The 19,222-nt window shown below is 42.4% G+C and overlaps 6 protein-coding genes across 6 annotated transcripts; 5 read left to right on the forward strand and 1 right to left on the reverse strand.

The window, feature by feature from the left end:
• The first annotated feature begins 3,321 nt into the window (after nt 1-3,321).
• LOC115578893 (histone H1-like) lies at nt 3,322-4,389 on the forward strand. Its single transcript, XM_030412216.1, has one exon. The coding sequence runs from the start codon at nt 3,394-3,396 to the stop codon at nt 3,991-3,993; it is 600 nt and encodes a 199-aa protein (XP_030268076.1). The 5' UTR covers nt 3,322-3,393; the 3' UTR covers nt 3,994-4,389.
• A 463-nt stretch (nt 4,390-4,852) lies between these two features.
• On the reverse strand, nt 4,853-5,301 carry LOC115586420 (histone H2A). The gene has a single exon (XM_030425474.1). It carries the CDS (start codon nt 5,281-5,283, stop codon nt 4,900-4,902), a length of 384 nt encoding a protein of 127 aa, XP_030281334.1. The 5' UTR covers nt 5,284-5,301; the 3' UTR covers nt 4,853-4,899.
• Nucleotides 5,301-6,109, forward strand: LOC115586416 (histone H3). The gene has a single exon (XM_030425460.1). It carries the CDS (start codon nt 5,655-5,657, stop codon nt 6,063-6,065), a length of 411 nt encoding a protein of 136 aa, XP_030281320.1. The 5' UTR covers nt 5,301-5,654; the 3' UTR covers nt 6,066-6,109.
• A 3,002-nt stretch (nt 6,110-9,111) lies between these two features.
• Nucleotides 9,112-9,570, forward strand: LOC115586443 (histone H4). The gene has a single exon (XM_030425513.1). The coding sequence runs from the start codon at nt 9,207-9,209 to the stop codon at nt 9,516-9,518; it is 312 nt and encodes a 103-aa protein (XP_030281373.1). The 5' UTR covers nt 9,112-9,206; the 3' UTR covers nt 9,519-9,570.
• A 2,261-nt stretch (nt 9,571-11,831) lies between these two features.
• LOC115586427 (histone H2B 3-like) lies at nt 11,832-12,556 on the forward strand. The gene has a single exon (XM_030425488.1). The coding sequence runs from the start codon at nt 11,845-11,847 to the stop codon at nt 12,211-12,213; it is 369 nt and encodes a 122-aa protein (XP_030281348.1). The 5' UTR covers nt 11,832-11,844; the 3' UTR covers nt 12,214-12,556.
• A 984-nt stretch (nt 12,557-13,540) lies between these two features.
• Nucleotides 13,541-17,755, forward strand: LOC115586435 (histone H4). Its single transcript, XM_030425501.1, has 3 exons — nt 13,541-15,354; nt 15,988-16,106; nt 16,729-17,755. Exon 1 carries the CDS (start codon nt 14,110-14,112, stop codon nt 14,419-14,421), a length of 312 nt encoding a protein of 103 aa, XP_030281361.1. The 5' UTR covers nt 13,541-14,109; the 3' UTR covers nt 14,422-15,354; nt 15,988-16,106; nt 16,729-17,755.
• The last annotated feature ends 1,467 nt before the right edge of the window (nt 17,756-19,222 follow it).

Consider the following 19,222-nt stretch of genomic DNA (forward strand, 5'->3'; position numbering starts at 1 on the left):
ATTAGTCAACCGGTTATCAGCCTATTTGACTATCAGATTTCGGACGATCTAAATCAGAAGGATTTTTTTTTTTTGTGGTCTTATTGACAATAAAAAATGAAGCTGATAAGTAACTAGAAGTATAGTTATAAAATTGATGTGAGTAAAAAAATAAAATAAAATCTCAAATGTAGTAAAGTGGAAGTATTAAGTAGGAGAAAATGGGAATAATTGAAATAAGATGACACACAGATTTTATTTAAGTTTAGACAAGCTGTCCGCTTCTGTGGAGTAGAAATACAATAACTTCACATTTAAAAAGATAATGCTGCAAAGAGGGAGAGCTGAAACTAAATTAAGTGTTCAAGCCACAGCAGGTATACCATGAACAATGAGTATCTGCTAAAAACTGGACATCTAGTACTCTGTACGGTGGCTCAGTGTGCAAGAAAAAAATTATCTATAGTAGATTATTATAAGTCTGTTATCAATGTAGGCCTATCAGTGACGATAAAATACACAGAAAACACACCGCAGACTTTCAAGAGCTCAAATCTCACAATTTGGACATTCTGGAGACAAAACATGGCAACCATAGAACCCTAACCTCCATTCTGTACACATCTGTTTAACAGTCACATCTCACCTCTGTGATCTCATATTTTATCCACCAACACCAAGCCAATATACAGTTAGTCATATAGTCTGCCATTGAATGAATAATGATATGTGTGGTTAGTCTTTACATTACAGCGGGTGGCTGTCTTTATTTCATTGAAGGTGTCCTGCTTTAATGTGCTTTAAGTCACCACAGGATGGCAGCATTGCACTGATCCTGTGTATTACCTGTGTCACACTGCGGGAGGGAAAAAAAATCTTAGGAGTCTGAAAAATGTCTGGACGTACCAGCTGACTGATCATTAAGAGGGTTTCTACTGTGTAATCGTTTAAATAAGAGATAAGTAACTATATGTCACAAATGTGAAGAAAAAAGGGCCTGCAAAAAAATAAACAAACAAAAAACGATTTCACGGATTTAATGCACTACCTTTGACTGCAGACTATTATTGTATGGGACCTTCTGATGACAAATAATCAGGCACTTTTTACGCACGCACAACATGTTGACTACTGGTGTCAGGCTCCGGGAGTCGAACTAAAAATAGTCATCAACTGCCTCCATAACTCTGCACATCACGGCTTTTTGTCAAGGCCACCTGTACAGGTGAACTATTGTGTAGCCTATATATACACATTTTCTCTTGGAATAGTAGAGTAGAGAAAGGCTATAAAAAGAAATATGGAGAAAAGATATTAAGAAATACAATTAAGGACAAAATATTGTAATGTGTTGGGGAAAGCCCATGGACGGTCTAAATTAAAGTGGGCGTGGTTTATTGTGTGGTTATTATCACACCGTGAGTGAAACGGCGGGTCGCCCCCCAGGTTCTCTCAGCTGAGGGGAAGCATACAGCATATGATACAGCGGAATAAAGTCAGAAAAACTGTATGGCTGTTACTCACTTGTATGTGGCAGAGGCGGTGCAGTCCACGGAAAGACGTACACCGCTGAAGAAGAACCGCTGCAGTAAAGAAGGAGCCCTTCCCGTGGTGGAGAGGGTGAGCCAGGCAGCCGCGGTCGTGACAAAAGCCGAGACGGGGGAGAGAGCGTCCCCGAAAGAGAGCAGCAACCGCAGCGCAGGCCCGTTCACCCTGGAAGACGACGTTATCCGCCTTACTTTAGAGGCGAGGGTGACGAGAACCAGGGAGGTCCAGACCAGCGAGACAGAGCTACTACAGAGGCTTCCGATCAAGGGGTCCACCCCGCCCCAGACCGGTGCGGGACGGCGAGGAGGACAAGGAGGATCAGGGGGGTAAAGGTGGTCTGATCCAACAGCCGCTGAGGGCCCACTCGGTCACACCGGGGACCGCGCCGACTTCCACACCACCTCAGAGACTTTGTTATGAACACGTGGGTTGCTGGAGACAGCGATGCGTTGTGCTCTCTGCTCCTTTTGGATGCATCCGCTCAACAATAAGACAATGACCCACATTGGTCAATATCATGTTTTATTGTTATGTTGAAATGTATTTGACATTGTACAAACACGTGTTTCTCTCCTAAATATAACCTATTAAAGACGTCAATTCAGCATGTGTTTTTTATTTTTTTTTATTTTTAAATATATTTAAGCCTTCAAGTCTACTACGTCTTGGAGGCATACTGTAGTTTTCCCTCTACAACATTTAATCATTAGTCAATCAGATTTAATAAAATGAGCTCCGATTCTCAATCAGTCGACCTATAGTGCACATACAGTAGGGATTTGAAATCAACTCAACACGTGTGTCCCTTTTATAAATTGATACAAAGTATGCCTTGGTGCTGCTGCCACCAGTAATGCAAAATCCACTGATAACAAGTCGACAGTGACTAAATAAATATATTTTTTAATTAATTTGTTTTTCTTTTAAAATACTCTTTATTTAATGTTTTTGGAAAGGGAAAAACAACCCAAATAAGCAAAACAGACAACAGCAAAACAAAACAAAAAGTGAAAAAAAGTATAGTAAATAAATACATTTTTTAATCAATTTGAATCCCATTTAGTCTCAGTTTCATTTTCATAACCAGCTTCATCAGCCGGCTTTAATGCTGCCAGGGATAATTTTTTATCAAAGTCCAGGAATCTGAACCCACATTTCCATCAACAAAAGAATAACTCGTGTGTGACACAGTATTTATAATTATTCTAACACTCACTGATGATGAATCTATGAACGAAACAGTGGATTGTAGAACTATTAAAAATGACTTTATATTAAAAGGAGTCCGGCAGCAGAAATGTCCACAGCCGGACCGATTAGCTGACAGGAAGCCTCGGCCATCATCAGTGTGTTTGCTGCTGCCAGAATAACTTGAGTTTACAACAAAACGATCAACAACAGATGGTTGTTTTAACTTCGTGTCCCTGAACAAACACCTGGACCAGCTGGAAAACTGATTTTGACGGATCTCTGATGTATTTTAAAACACTTTAGGAGAGAAATGAGTGGGAAAAGTCGCGGAGCAGCGCTGCTCACGACGGTGAAAGCGGGAGGTTTGGAGGCTCCTCTAACAAAGTGCAGAGAGCATCAGAGCTCTACATGACTTCAATATGAAGAGAAACAAGTCTGCTATCGGCTCCTTCACTGTTAGCCTTAAACAGTTGTCCCACATTTAGTCTGGAGTCTTTTATCGAGGAAGAGAAAACACAAGTGGCCCGACATTCACACTGCTCACATGAGCCACGGCCCGGGTTGAGTCTCCACGGTTCTCATGGTGTGTTTAAGGACAGCCTCCTGCTCTGGATTCTCCATTCGTCCAGTCAGACTCTCGTATTGTCGTGAGTAGGATCAGAACTTGAATACAACATGGCAGAAGTAGCTCCAGCTCCCGCCGCCGCACCGGCTAAAGCCGCCAAGAAGAAGGCGACCAAGCCGAAGACGGCCGGCCCCAGCGTCAGAGACCTGATCGTGAAGGCTGTGTCCGCATCCAAGGAGAGAAATGGAGTGTCTCTCGCCGCTCTCAAGAAGGCTCTGTCCGCCGGAGGCTACGATGTGGACAAGAACAAGGCCCGCGTCAAGACCGCCGTCAAGGCTCTGGTGCTCAAGGGGACTCTGGTCCAGACCAAGGGGACCGGAGCGTCCGGCTCCTTCAAGATGAGCAAGAAGGTGGCCGAGCCCAAAGCCAAGAAGCCGGCCAAGAAGGCTCCTGCTAAAGCCAAGAAGCCCGCAGCCAAGAAACCCGCCGCGGCTAAGAAGCCCAAAGCTGCGGCCAAGAAGCCCGCAGCCGCCAAGAAGTCCCCGAAGAAGGCAAAGAAACCCGCAGCGGCCAAGAAACCAGCCAAGAGCCCCAAGAAGGCCGCCAAGAGTCCCAAGAAGGTAGTCAAGAAGGCCCCTGCAGCCAAGAAGACCCCCGTAAAGAAGGTTGCCAAGCCCAAAGCCAAGAAGGCAGCACCCAAGAAGAAGTGAGCCGTCAGCACAACTTCACACGTCCCGACCAAAGGCTCTTTTAAGAGCCACCCACACCATCCTCAAAGAGCTCAGTCCTCTTCATTCTTGTTGACAAAGTTAAATGTTTTAATGACACTGACACTGAATTTGCACCTGGTGGACAAAAGGATAACTCCTCTCCACTTCTCATAACCTGCTTTTATGAGACTGGTAGTTGGAACACAGCACTCAACTGATCATTTTGTTAATAAATTGTGACGTCACAGACAACAAAAACAGATTCCTCTGGAAGTAGAATCTCTATTCAGTCTGAGAAGAGCATATCCTGGGTTTCATGTTGTCATTCTGCACTATGACTGCACTTTATAATACCTTATATCTGTTCAGTTGCAAATGATGCTCTGAATAATAAATGCTGCAGTTAATTTTTAAGCATTATTTGGATGAGTTGCAGCTGAAGCCTCTAACATTCAAAATTACCTGATAATGTTTATGAACCATGTTATTATTTAACGGTAAATCTTGCAGTAGGGCAGGTGTATGCATGTATACATTTGTAAATATGGTGCTGTTTTTAACTATTGCGATTTTAGTGTGTGTTATGACGTTTTTATTTCTATATGTTTTGTTACATTGTAACAATGTAACAACATTGACATCTATGTTGATTAATAAAAGGAATTCATTTTAGTTATTTAGAAGTTATTTTAAACACTTCTGTCACATTTTGGAGGTTTTGGGTGGGGGGGTGATGAATTGGGGTGATTATCGAATCACTTTGTAGTTTTGTAGAATTTCAATTTGTAGAATTGAAACTCATGTGGTTTACATTCTAAGACGGACATGAGAAACACTGCTCTTTATCAGAAGTGAGTGGGGGGCTCTTAAAAGAGCCTTTGTGTTGCTGGTCTCTGGTGGAGCAGTTTACTTCTTGGCGGCCTTCTCGGTCTTCTTGGGCAGCAGGACAGCCTGGATGTTGGGCAGCACGCCGCCCTGAGCGATGGTCACTCCACCCAGGAGCTTGTTGAGCTCCTCGTCGTTGCGGACAGCCAGCTGCAGGTGACGGGGGATGATACGGGTCTTCTTGTTGTCACGGGCAGCGTTTCCAGCCAACTCCAGGATCTCAGCGGTCAGGTACTCCAGCACAGCCGCCAGGTAGACGGGGGCGCCGGCACCAACACGCTGAGCATAGTTACCTTTGCGGAGCAGTCTGTGGACACGACCGACTGGGAACTGGAGCCCGGCACGGGAGGAGCGGGTCTTTGCCTTAGCTCTGGCTTTGCCGCCGGTTTTGCCTCTTCCACTCATGTTTCAGATCTTTCTAGAGTTTCGACTCAGAGAAAATGTGCTGTCGATGATCACATCCCTCCTTTTTATGTCCGCGGAGGGTGTGCGGGTCTCCGCCAGACCAACCAGAGAAGAGGCTTTCAGCAGAGGGGCCCCTGGATGAATTTAGGCGGACTTTTCGAACAGGTTACTCGCCAATAAGCAGCGGAGATTCAGGCGGGGGTCGACTCCTCCAGGCGGAGCTGAGCTCCGAGAGGAGCCGCTAACCAATCAGGAGCCGGAGCTCCGAAGCCGCGTCACCGTTTCACAGCCGGTCCCGCAGTTTAAGAGCAGCCAGTCTCCTCTCTTCACTACACTTTTCTCCTGACTGATCAGAGGAAGAAGAAGAAACAATGGCAAGAACCAAGCAGACCGCTCGTAAATCCACCGGAGGTAAAGCTCCCAGGAAGCAGCTGGCCACCAAGGCTGCCCGTAAGAGCGCGCCGGCCACCGGCGGAGTGAAGAAGCCTCACCGTTACAGGCCCGGTACCGTGGCTCTGAGAGAGATCCGTCGCTACCAGAAATCCACCGAGCTGCTCATCCGCAAGCTGCCCTTCCAGCGCCTGGTCAGAGAAATCGCTCAGGACTTCAAGACCGACCTGCGCTTCCAGAGCTCCGCTGTCATGGCTCTACAGGAGTCCAGCGAGGCTTACCTTGTCGGCCTCTTCGAGGACACCAACCTGTGCGCCATCCACGCCAAGAGGGTCACCATCATGCCCAAAGACATCCAGCTGGCCCGCCGCATCCGCGGAGAGCGCGCTTAACCTGTCTGCTGCTCCATAACCACAACGGCTCTTTTCAGAGCCCCCTCACTCCTCTACAGAGCTGCTTCCTTCACTGTTTCTGGGGAATCTTTCTCTAGATTTAACAAGATTTCCCTGCTGTTACTCTGAAAGATATTAAAGTGTGATTACTTTGAGTAAAGTCCACTGATGCGGTGCATCTTGGTAACAATAACAGACTTTTGCAATCTTCCCTGTTAACCCATCTCAGTTCTGGCCAACAACCCATTAATTTCCTCACTTACAATAGCAGTGTTCCTGCGGGTGCTTGAAATCCTTGGAAGTGCTGGAATCCTAGTTTAAGAGCTTGACATTAAGTCTGTCTTGGCAAAATTGGGATCAGACTGGACAGTTTGCTTATTACAAGGAGAAATGAATCTGTGTATCATCACACATGCAGCCTGGTAGCAATAGAGAAGGATGGCTGAGGAGAAGGTGAATTTGATGCAATTTAGACTGATGACACGTTCAATATTAATACACTTTGATGAATAAACGAACAGCTCATAAAAGTTTGTCAAAGAAAATTACCCTATAAAATTGTTTTTTTTTTTTTCGGGAATTCAGTTTTTTCCATTTTAATTTATGTGAATCCTGTAATTTTACCTTTAACTCTTATTATACTACCAAAACAGTGTGTTTTTAATGTAAATGACCGAAATGTGCACAAATTAAATAGAAACTACCTTAAATTTATTGAGGTGACAAACTCATTTCCTCAATACTGTACTGTACAGCGCATTAAAGTGCATCAAAAACATTTTGACTACATGTCTTCATACAGTAGTATATTTTGTGTTTTTAGGGGTTTGATTGAATAGAAAAAAACATGGGCAGCTCTCAGGCAGATCCAGAAAATGTTTGCATACCAAAATTGTTCTGAAAATTTATGTTGTGAATATAAAAGAAAATTAACAAAGATGACCAGCAAATTGAGATATCATACTCGTGACGTTACATCAAGGTAGAATACTAATCAGCTAGCAGTGAAAACACCAACCCTCCCCCTGTCCTCTGAGCTCTGTGGCTAATGTTCCCTGTTAACTCATTTCAGTTTTGTCCAACAACCCATTAATTTCCTCACTAACAATAGTCGAAGTGTGCACCTCCACCATCAGATTGCAAGGCAGTCAATTCAACATCATTGTAACAGATAAGGTGAAAAGTTGAGGACACATGGACAAAGTTCAAATGATGAATCAGTCTCTGAGCTGCAGACAGATCTTTCTCTCTTGGTAATCACTGCTGATCAAAGACCTCTTAGTATACTGTCAGTTTAACAGCAAAGCTCCTCTCTTAAAGAGGCAGCGACTGCAGACATGTTTCTCTTTGTATCTCACAGAATCACGCTATAGAGAATCAAATGGTTCAGATGAAACAAAAACACTGCAGGATGAGAGTGTGTAGTTGATGTTCACAGGCAGGAAGATGGACATTACATACAGTGTCCTGTAGAACAAAGACAGACCTGAGCTGCTGTGAGCACTGTTACCATCTCAAATGATTATATATGTAAATATCATATTTATTATTATATTCCCATATATTCATGTAGGCCCTTTGTGTGGGTATGATAGTATCAACAACAACAATAATATCAATGATAATAATCTTTTCTCTGTCTTTACCTTTCCTCCAATCACAACATGTAGGCCTCTACTGTCTTTAGACTGTGCCATAGAGCTTTAGATAACTGTGCATACTAGCTAAGTTATAAATGTTTCATAGATAGTACAAAATCAAACCATAATCCACATTATAGTGCAATATAATCATTTAATTATTTGCTTAAAGGACTAAATGCTGCTAGCATGGGATTTGAAAATCCCTTCAAATCAAATGTACAGCATTTGTCACAGAGGGCTCTGATTGTTATCTAATGTTCGAGGCTATGAATACATGTTTACAATACCGCTGAACACACATCATACTGATAATCAGCTGGTGAGGGAAATGGTTTCATTTGTGCCCTGGTCGTTTGGAAAATATATACAAAATGAGAAATAGTGGAGGAAAATGAAGCACCTACACTGTATGTGAGTGTTTCTCATGTAGCTGGAACTTGTTACTGCTCAATCTTTTAGAAATATGTTTAAATGTTATGAAAAATGATGGACAGTCACGATATAAGGAGTGGAATGAATGTTGAGGATTGTACACGAGATTATGAACTGGCAGCATCCGAGAGTCACACTGATGTTCACTGACTGGACATCAGTGTTATGATATGAACAGGTAATAACAGAGAGGTAATTCATCATTATTCGAATCTAATGAATGAAAGACGATATTGCTGGTGTCAGTGTGACTTGTAGGTAAAGGGCCTCTCCGTCAGGATGCAGCTTCCTGGCTGCTCCTCGTAGCTCAGCAGCAGCAGCACAGCTTCATCACCCTGGACAGAGTCAGCAGGTAGCAGCTCTGCTGGTGTCAGTTCAGCACCTGGGACAGCGACAGACACACAAGACTCCCAGGAGAAGAGGACAGGAAGCTCCACCTGCACTCACCTGAGAGAGCTGAGACACAGCTGCAGCCAATCACAGAGAACCCTGCTGCACAAACTCACCTGTTTACAATAAAACACCACCAACAAACAGATCAGTCACTTTAGCACACAGCGTATTAATGAGGTGAGTAAACACAACTCATTTAATAAATCATGAAGAATAAAATCTGAAGGAAATAATCTGAAATATGAGACTGAAACAAGGACAGAGTATATAAATGTTTCCCACTTTCTATAATTGATTACAACACGATCAGCAGAGTGGAGGAGAAAACAAAGACGCAGAGACGTTAACAGTAAGGACAGAAACATACATTAATATCTTCTGATGTTTCTGTCGCACGATTGTTCTTGCAGCTCTGCTGTAAATGTGAAGGTACTTTATTTAGTACAAAGTTACACGAGGTCATAAGAAAAGCAGAGACAGGACACAGACTCCATGATTCATGCTGTTCTTCAGTAGGTGGCGCTCCTGCACCAAATCATCGACCTCCATGACAGACCACCGAAGAAGAAGAAGCGACCCTGCCTCTGTTTTCAATGACGTCCTCAGATAAGATGTAAATATCTGGTACGCAAACATTGGAAATTATTCAGTCGCATTTCTCTGACCTGTGACAATGAGTGGAAGAGGCAAGGGAGGAAAAGGACTCGGTAAAGGAGGCGCCAAGCGTCACCGTAAAGTCCTCCGTGATAACATCCAGGGGATCACCAAGCCCGCTATCCGCCGTCTGGCTCGCCGCGGTGGAGTTAAGCGTATCTCCGGTCTGATCTACGAAGAGACCCGCGGAGTGTTGAAGGTTTTCCTGGAGAACGTCATCCGTGATGCCGTCACCTACACCGAGCACGCCAAAAGGAAGACCGTGACCGCCATGGATGTGGTGTATGCTCTCAAGAGGCAGGGCCGCACACTGTACGGCTTCGGAGGTTAAGCTGCTGTGTCCTTAAATCTAAACAACCAAAGGCCCTTTTCAGGGCCGCACACTTCCTAAATTTAAAGAGCCAACTTCCAAATGTTTATGGGGGACACAAATTATGTTTTTGTTGAAAAAGCAAGAGTAGATGTTTATTTGTATATCTAATACTTGGCTTTAAGTATCTGTATTTTTACCAATAAGTGGTTAGAAAAATACACAGATGACTTTAAAATATGTGGAATTTTTGAGTCAAACCTAGTGAACTCAGTTCAAAATGGGCAAATGACTCCTTACAAATTCCAGTAGTTTACCCTCAAGACTGTGAGCACTTGAGTAACTCTATTGATCTATCCACATAAAATAAGGATTACCGTATAAACTGCAACTTTTACTTAAGAGACTAAAGTACGGTTTTGACTTTAACTTGGAGTGATTGTGATATCTGAAGGTCCAATCTTCCAGGATGGAATATTAAGTGATCTCCCCGAGACAATGCCTTCTGCCTTTACTATATCTTGCAGCTCACTGAAGAGGAAAAGCTATTTCATATCTGAAAAATATAGACAAATTGGAGGATACACCAATACAGTGTTGCAGTTTGGTCACGTCGCGCCTCCTGAACTGCTTTGGTGCTGCTTGTTCTCATAGTCGGTGAACTCTTCTGAGGGAATAAACACAATTTGTCCAAAATAAATGATTATGTTGCTGAATAGTCTGAAGATTGAGGAAAAAGAGGCAGTGCATTGTCCAGGCTTTCAAAGCAGAAGAGGAATACATGCTAGTGTGTTAGCAGGCTTAGCATTATTTTAATATCTTTTTTTATTCTTATATTTATCAGTCTGCAACACAGTCTGTCATTAGGTCTTCATCTTAGCTGAGCTTAATCAAATGTAACCAGAATCCATTCAGGTTTCATGCTGTTTAGTCTCAGGTCCAGCCATCACTAATGTTTTCATCATCCTACTTTTTCAGATAAGTGATAAGGTTAACATTGTTATTTTTTTCAACCCTTTTTTTTTTCAAACTTTCATGCCAATAAAGCCCCATTGAATTGAATATAGGTGTTCCTTCCTGTCACATGTATCAATAAACAAGCACCATTTGAGATCAGAGCACACACTACGCCTTTCCCAATCCTGCATCGTTCTGCTTTGAAGGATTTTATCTATAGTATACTGAATCAAATCTCATGCTCTTCTGAAAGAACACGAGATATGGTGTTCCACATTATGACTCCCTACAACGGCGAGAAGGCCAAGTATTTGTGGCTGCGCCTGTGCTTAGGGTTCGCAGGGGGATCTTACCCTTCATCGGCAAACCAGTCCTCCATACTTGCCTGTTTTTACAACATATTTTTCTTTATGTATAGCATTGAAAATTACATTTTAAAATGTAGCTTTAAATCTCATGTTAAACATTGTACAATAGCCACAATTATCCCACACACTGCCTGCTCATGGTGGCATTGGGGTCAAGTATTGATGGCTTTGCCTGTTCCGAGGGTTCACAAGGTGGATCTTATCAGTCATCAATTAACCAGTCCTCCATACTTGAACCTTCATCATGTATGACATAACTCTTTTTGGTTTAGTGTTATCAGCGGAAGATATCAACAGTGAGACTGTGAAGCACATGCGAATGAGACAATAAAACGTGATAATGATCATTGTGCATTAGTTGTAATATATCGAGCTGATACAAACCGATGAGCATATGTATATACATTGATATCGACAATGGTAAAGAGCAGGGCGCCACAATATATTGCTTAACAATTGACAGAATTATGTGAGGTCCATTAATATAGAAGAGATAAATTTGCGGGACTTAACCATACTGCCCTTAGTTTTGATAATACAGAGACTGATTGCCCAGTGTTATCTGAGTATATGTGTATTTATTCAATACTGACTTAAATGCTATTCCATAAGAATAAGGCTTAGTCAATTATTGTAGTCAAAGGGATTATAACTAGAGGGTATGAATCAGCACTCCATGGAGACCCCTGAAACAGAGATTATCCCACATGTTTTAACTCATTTATTATTTTGTGAGGTATTTTATAGTCTGTGATCTTAATAGTCAGATGTCTGAATGATCTTAATAATAGTCATCACCTTTGTTAAAATAAAGCACCATAAAAACACGTCCCACTTGTAAAACATCTGCTCAGACCCCCTTTCAGTTTAAGACGATGACTTGTTCTACGCATGCTCAGTCTAGAGCACAATCCAGCCAATCGTATATGAGCAACGGCACAGTGTAATTTGCATAAGGCGTGTATAAAAACCGCGTGAACGACCATGACAATATCTGGGTTGATTCTGACGCAACAGCAATCATGCCTGACCCAGTCAAAGCGCCCAAGAAGGGCTCTAAGAAAGCCGTTTCCAAAGCCACCAAGACCGGCAAGAAGAGGAGAAAGACCAGAAAGGAGAGCTACGCCATTTACGTGTACAAGGTGCTGAAGCAGGTGCACCCCGACACCGGCATTTCCTCTAAGGCCATGGGCATCATGAACTCCTTCGTGAGTGACATCTTCGAGCGTATCGCCGGTGAGGCCTCCCGTCTGGCTCACTACAACAAGCGCTCCACCATCACCTCCAGGGAGATCCAGACCGCCGTCCGCCTGCTGCTGCCCGGTGAGCTGGCCAAGCACGCCGTGTCTGAGGGAACCAAGGCTGTCACCAAGTACACCAGCTCCAAGTAAATTCCATCCTGACATCTACAACAACCCAAAGGCTCTTCTAAGAGCCACCACCTCTTCTGAAAAGTCTCATTCCACACACACAGACTGACATACGGAATGTGATGAAAGGATAAACTGTTTAGTTTTGTTGTACAAAACCCATTCATCTAAACATGGAAATTTTGGCTTTGATGACCAGTAAGTCGTTAGCTTTTGGCCAAACTGTTGACATGTAACTCACAAATCTGGCAACTAGAAACCCAAAGTCTCTAAAAGGAGCCACACACCGCTTCAGAGTCTTTTTCCTGCAGTCTTCAAAACGCCTGTAACTGATTCAGGCAGCAGATGGTTTAGCTGTCGGGTTCTGGTGCAATAATGTATAAATACTACAGCAGTATTGTGCATTTGCCTCCTGCTCTAGTTGAGCTCATTTGAATCATATTTCTGTATAGAAATTGATTAAAATGAGCTTGAATATATTTAACAGATTTTCAACCTGTTAGATCCCGAGTTTTGCCCCTGTCCAGGAGGCACTCGACCAGCTCTCCGTAATAACGTGTTAGATTCCTAAACCTACAAAAGGCTGCTAAAAAGTGGTAATTTAAATGGGGATTTTTTTAAAATCTGGTAGTGAGGAGACTCGCCTAGCTTCTAAATGCCTGAGTCCGAACGTCTACCCTACCTCCTCTGGTTTGGTGTCTGACATGAATAGCCCTTGAGTCAGATATGGCCACCAGCCACATCTGTTATGGCAGCTCTAAATGATCTGTGCACTTGGTATGGTGCTAGGTTGGATTTTAAGGGCTTTTGGTAAACCCCATGGGACTGTTTCAACTTTGTAGGCCAGAGTTACCTTTAAGATATTATTACACACTTGACACCTGACTTTTACTTCCATCAAAGAGACATAAAATCAATGTCCACAACTTTAACTTTAATCATATTATGTAGGTTTTATTGCATAGACTTTAGCAAGGGTGAAGCATACAGCTCAATACTTATTTCAATTGCAATCAATCACTATCCAACAATATTTCTAAAATCTGAATCTTGTAAATAATGAATCAAGTTAAAAGAGCTGAGGTCGGTTTAATTATTTAATGGCGGTTAGACAAAGAGGGTTAGGTCGTTCCATGGCTTGCCTCCCCCCTCACTCAGAAATTTCCTGATAGCAGAGTGAACAAAAGTATTCCAATGTCCAAATTATAATCCACAGTTTGCTGGTAAAAATGGTTGATCCATTGTGCTTTTATTCCCTTGGTTTGTTGCTGCTGAAGATTTCTTGTAATCCTTTTTGTGATGTTTATTTATATATTTAAAAAGTAATATGACCGTAAGCTTGTCAATTAATGAATTTAGCACATTAAGGGTGTATATTATGGAAACATCTAGTTTATTTATCAAAATCAAATACTGATATTTTGACCTTTTGGTTGAAATGAAATGATCCCTAATTATAGAATGACTCTACCTTTGACTCATAACAATACATCACATTCACATGTTCAACTCTGATAATGTCCCGGATTTATAAAAACTGAGTGTGAAACTATGAACTACCTCTATCGTACTGGAAACAGAACATTTCTATATTACACAATAGGGGTCACTCTAAAATACGTTCCCCGCGTTGTTTCCTTTGCCTCACTGTCTCATCACGAACCTCCACACAGACATGATGGAGCTACTCACATTTACTTCAGATCGGATTTGGTGGATACAAATCAATCCTCTCCTGCCTTGGTTCACTTACGTCCTCCTTCCTCCTTCCTCCAGCTCCTCCCACCTCTTGCCGCTCACCAAGCTCCACCCACAATAATGGGTAGAAAAGGGCAGACGCCCTGAGCTACTCCACCAGGCTCAAGAGCACTCAACTTGTCAGTAGCAGACTTGAAACAGTCAACTTAAAGCAGCAACATGAGCGGAAGAGGCAAGGGAGGAAAAGGACTCGGTAAAGGAGGCGCCAAGCGTCACCGTAAAGTCCTCCGTGATAACATCCAGGGAATCACCAAGCCCGCTATCCGCCGTCTGGCTCGCCGCGGTGGAGTCAAGCGTATCTCCGGTCTGATCTACGAGGAGACCCGCGGAGTGTTGAAGGTTTTCCTGGAGAATGTCATCCGTGATGCCGTCACCTACACCGAGCACGCCAAGAGGAAGACCGTGACCGCCATGGATGTGGTGTATGCTCTCAAGAGGCAGGGTCGCACACTGTACGGCTTCGGAGGTTAAACGTTCTTATCTGTGTAAAATCTGAATCCAAAGGTCCTTTTCAGGGCCACACAATAATTTTTCGCGAAGAGCTGATTTTCCTGACGCCTGGCGTTAGTATCTGAAACTGGGCTATTAATGAACGAATCAACATTGTTTACGGTTTTTGATACATGAGTGATTTTTGTTTATTTTTCTTCACTGTGTATTGATGATCATTGTGATGTTCCAGGTTGTGAAATCTGCAGTAGAGCAGCAACAGGCAAACCGGTTCAGTTTGACTTGCTTTAAGACAGGTCTTACAAACTTCTTCTTTGTTGCCACAATGAAAATCCCTCTGGTATTAATGGTTGTAGAGAACACTGTAAACAGCTTCCTGGCCTGAAGTTTGGATTCAGATAAAGCTGTGACGAGTTGCTGTGGAACAAATGCACCATCAGTGGCACATGACGCACCGACTGTCCGGTATCATTAGCAGCATTTATTAATGCTGTCAGCCATTGTCAGTGATAATTTACTGCTGTATTCAGCTCAATATAATCAACTCTGAGTCTGGAGCTTTAAGGCCCCCACACACCGCCCAGAACAGCCAACTGCCTTTATCTGACCACTCTGTTGTCTCTTGTCTGGCCCGTTCGGCAGAAAAGTAGCATTGAACAAAGCGCTTCGACGTGCTGCCAGTTCCACAGTAGCGTGTACGTTCTGCGCGTGCGCGAGATGCAATAAGCGGGTGGTGCTACATGTAAACAGGAAATAACGGAGCGGAGTGCATAGAAAAACTAGAGTCCTACAGAGAGAGAGAGTGGCGCCACCTCCGTTTAGTGCAATGGTTCAGTTTTTTCACAGCAATGGCGGAGCGTGGAGCCCCGCAAAAGTTCCCGGAAGTTATCTTTCGCTAACTTCCGCTCAATGTAATTCTTATGGAGCACACGGTTGGAGCAACACTTGATCAAGGTAAAATGTTTAAAGAGTGACATTTTCACATCAGTAGTGCATCGGATTTAAATTGACATGAGTAATTAAGTATGTTGGCGGATTGTCCCCGTCTAGATTAGAAGATTCAGAGAATATTAACAGATAAAAGTTTAAGCTAGCTGTGCTAACGATAGCTACACATGCAACAGGCTAAATTAGAAATTCGGTTCTATAAATAAAACTTAATCCAACTCTGTCAATTTATACTAGCAGCGAGGTTAATGTGTAGGGAGTGTGATTGTAGTTAGACATCAATTTAATATCATTGAGGCTGCGGAATGACGGGTGAAGCTTATGAAATGAGGACATTAATTATGAACTGAACTCATAATGTCTCTCACCATTGCATTGCACTGACTCAATACCATCGTCAGTATGTTTCTAGCTTAAGAGAGCTATTTTGTGATTATATTGCAGCCCATACAATAGCTTACTATATTAGGGCTGTCAGTTTTTATTTGATATTCATTATGGAATATAGGCGCAGTGATGCCACTTCATAACTTTATTTTGCATGCTGCAGGCCAGGAGTGATTAGTAGACAATAGGGAGACTGAAAACATAATGAATGTGATGCTTTTCAAGCAGTCATACTAAACACATCCCCAACAGGTGATATCATCTTGCGTACATGTGGGAACCTACAGTAGGAGCACTTTGCTGTGGAGCGTCAGTGATGCTGCAGGCCAGGAGTACTGAGTGGACCACAGTGAGACTGGAAACATAGTAAGGTGGGTCAGGCTTAATAAATCACACTAGATGGGTATCACCTTGCAATATTATCAAAGGAATAATACTACACATAACCATTGCTATAAGTCATATTATTTGATACACCTGTGCAACATCATGCAGTGCAGTACAACAGCTGTGCCATAAATTCTGCTTATGTTCAGTTTTTGTTGACATTACCACAAAGGTGTTCATTCTACTTTATGTTATTTGTTGAGGTCAGAGTGGGTGGTGGTGCTGGGCTGGACTGCATTAGCTCAACAATTGTTGCTTATATTTTGCCTTCAAGTATTTTAATGGAGAGGGCAAAATATCACGAACACTGATGAATATAATGCACCCAGTACAGCAGACACCTGATAGCCGGGTTCTGGTAGTTTGTGGAACAGTGATGTTTGCAGGATACAGGTAGGTGGAGGGGCAGTGATGCTGGCTTTATCCTGAAACACTTTCAGCTGTTCTGGGGTTGCTTGATGTTGAACCTAGGCCACTGTTCTTTTTCACCTTCTTGGTTTGGCTCTTGCTTCCAAGATGGCCATCTTTTAAGTGTTGTTTTTTCCTGTCATTTTTATTTTTTTGAACCTAATAAATCTCCTGATGATCTTCTCTTTTACTCCACAGCATAATGGAAACCTGCTGGAGAGTGCCAGAGCTTCCTTCTCCAACACACCCTCTGCGTTTGTAAGCTCCATGAGGGAGGAACCAGTCTTTGTCCTTCGGTTCCCTTGGTTTTTGCATTGTTTTTCCAGTTCTGTGTTCTGTTTTTTTAATTTAAAAAATCTTATAGCTCCCAGTGGTGTGGTATTTGAAAGTGTGCGGAAGTGCAAATGTATTGTTTGAATATGATTAGCCCACATATTTTTTTGTTGTTTAAATCTTTGAAGGTGGTTAAATTGCTACTTCTGACTTTAGCCACCCATGCTACATTAATTTCTTCAAGCGACTGGAGCATCCCCACGCAGCACAGTAAACCATGGTGAAGACTGTATTCAAGGACAACATATACCAGAAAGGACACAAACAGCTTGACGTGCTGATCTCTCTGGCTTCTTTAGATACGGTTTTAAGAAATTCATTGTGGTATTAAGTGCATTGGGAAAAACAAGACTGTGTGATTTATTATGTATCAATGAGTAGAGTAAGTTTGGGATAAGTAAGAATAGTTAACAGATAGTGATAGAATTTCATTTATTTGCAATGAATTCAAATCAAAATTTATTTGCCATGGATTTCCTATTAGAACACAGTTATCATCATCATGATGCTGTTGTGAGTCCAGACTTATTCTGCAGTCAATTGGCAAATCATTGTTAGTCACCTGTTAGTCTGCCTCACGCAAGTCTGAAAATTAAAAAAAAAAAAAAAAAATCACGATTTTATTGCTGTCAACGAGTGTACAGGTTTAGTAAAGTTAACAGAGTTCAAAGCAGTTAACACAAGTGCATATATATTGATAAGAATAGTTAACAAATAGTGATAGAATTCCATTTATTTACAATGAATTCAAATCAAAATTTAATTCAATTGCCATGGATTTCCGATTAAAACACAGTTATTATCATAATACTGCCGTGAGTTTAGATTTGTCTGTTAGACTGTTAGTCTGCCTCACTCAAGTCATAAAGTAAATAAAAAACAGAAAATATTACGAATGTATTGCTTTACAGGTTTAGTAAACATACCGGAGTTCGAATCAATTAACACAAGCATATAAAAGTCGCAAAGCATTTATTGACCTTTATTTACCGATTCTCGTGGTTTTCCTAGTATCTTCTGTTGCCCGCTAAGCACTTCCGGGAACTTTTGGAGGCTACATGGACCATGTAACCGCCAGCGTTTTGAACTTCCGTTGTCGCCACTCTCTCTCTTTAGGACTCTAAGAAAAACAAAGTGCACATAGTATTCTGCCCCTCCGACACACTGCGCTGCTTTGCTAGCACACCACCAATCAGAATGGTCATACAGCTAACACTAAACCAAGAGAATCCAATGGCTCAGACTCCAACAGCCAACCTTCTCAGACTTCACATGTTTAATCGTTGCAGACAACGTCCACGCGGCTCCGAAAGCTTCCAATGCAGCTGAACACACCGAATAGATTTGTTCCCGACCTCGTCCGAGTCTCCTCAAACGCTTCAGACGTCCAATGGTTGGGCCTGAGTGTAGTAACAGGCAAATGTCTATTTCTAGTAGTATATCTATATGTCTATACATGACATACACACAATTAGTAACTCCATCTAGTGATTTCTGTTTTGGATCTCTTCAGGTGGATTATTTTAAAGCAGTCAGTGTGGCACAGTCACTGTCCAAGGTGCTGATTCGCCAGACAGTGTTAACTGACAAAGACCTGTGCTGACACTGAGTACTTTAAGTGTGATTATTATTTCAGTCATATGTATATGAGGGAATATCTTTTGGAAGAATATCCCCTCAGCAGAGTACAGAGACTCGTAGATCAATATTATAATGCAAAAAGTCAGCATGGGCTTCATGGAAATCTTTTCCAGCGTAACAGATGCCTTCATTGCCATGAGTGCGTGTCCTTTTCAACACATTAGCCAGAAATCAAACATTTTTGCAGTGTTTGAGCGGTACACGTGTTCTTTATGATAAAAAGACTGACCTTGAAAAAGTCAGTGATCTCAGGACTTCTTTTTTGGGGCAGCTGTAGCTCAGTAGGTCGTCTAGTGATTGGAAGGTGCTGTGAGTACTGGCTAAAGGCTAAAAACTGAGCCTCTCTGCTCTCGAAAGTGGCAGGGTTGCCTTGCACAGCACTGTGCCAATGTACTGGAGGATGTGAATAGATTCATTGAATAGGCCTGTTTTATGGTTTGATATGATCTGCTTGAGGTGCATGGTGTCTTCTTTGTAACAGATGATACATTGTTAGCCATTTTGTATTCCTTTCCATTTTTAAGGCGTTTTTGCTGGGCTTTCAAACAGCTGCCAATTCAGTGGGCAGCCATTTTTTTTTTTATTTCTTCAAAAGCTCATTTCCTGTTTGCAATTTTTGGGACTCATTCTCCAGGGTGCCTTAGGCTCACCCAAAGAGTATATGTAAAGGACATCAATGTAGTGCAGGTTGTTTTTATGTACTATGTATTTTATTAGG

This window comes from Sparus aurata, chromosome 1 (assembly GCF_900880675.1).
Source record: "Sparus aurata chromosome 1, fSpaAur1.1, whole genome shotgun sequence".
Lineage (NCBI taxonomy): Eukaryota > Metazoa > Chordata > Actinopteri > Spariformes > Sparidae > Sparus > Sparus aurata.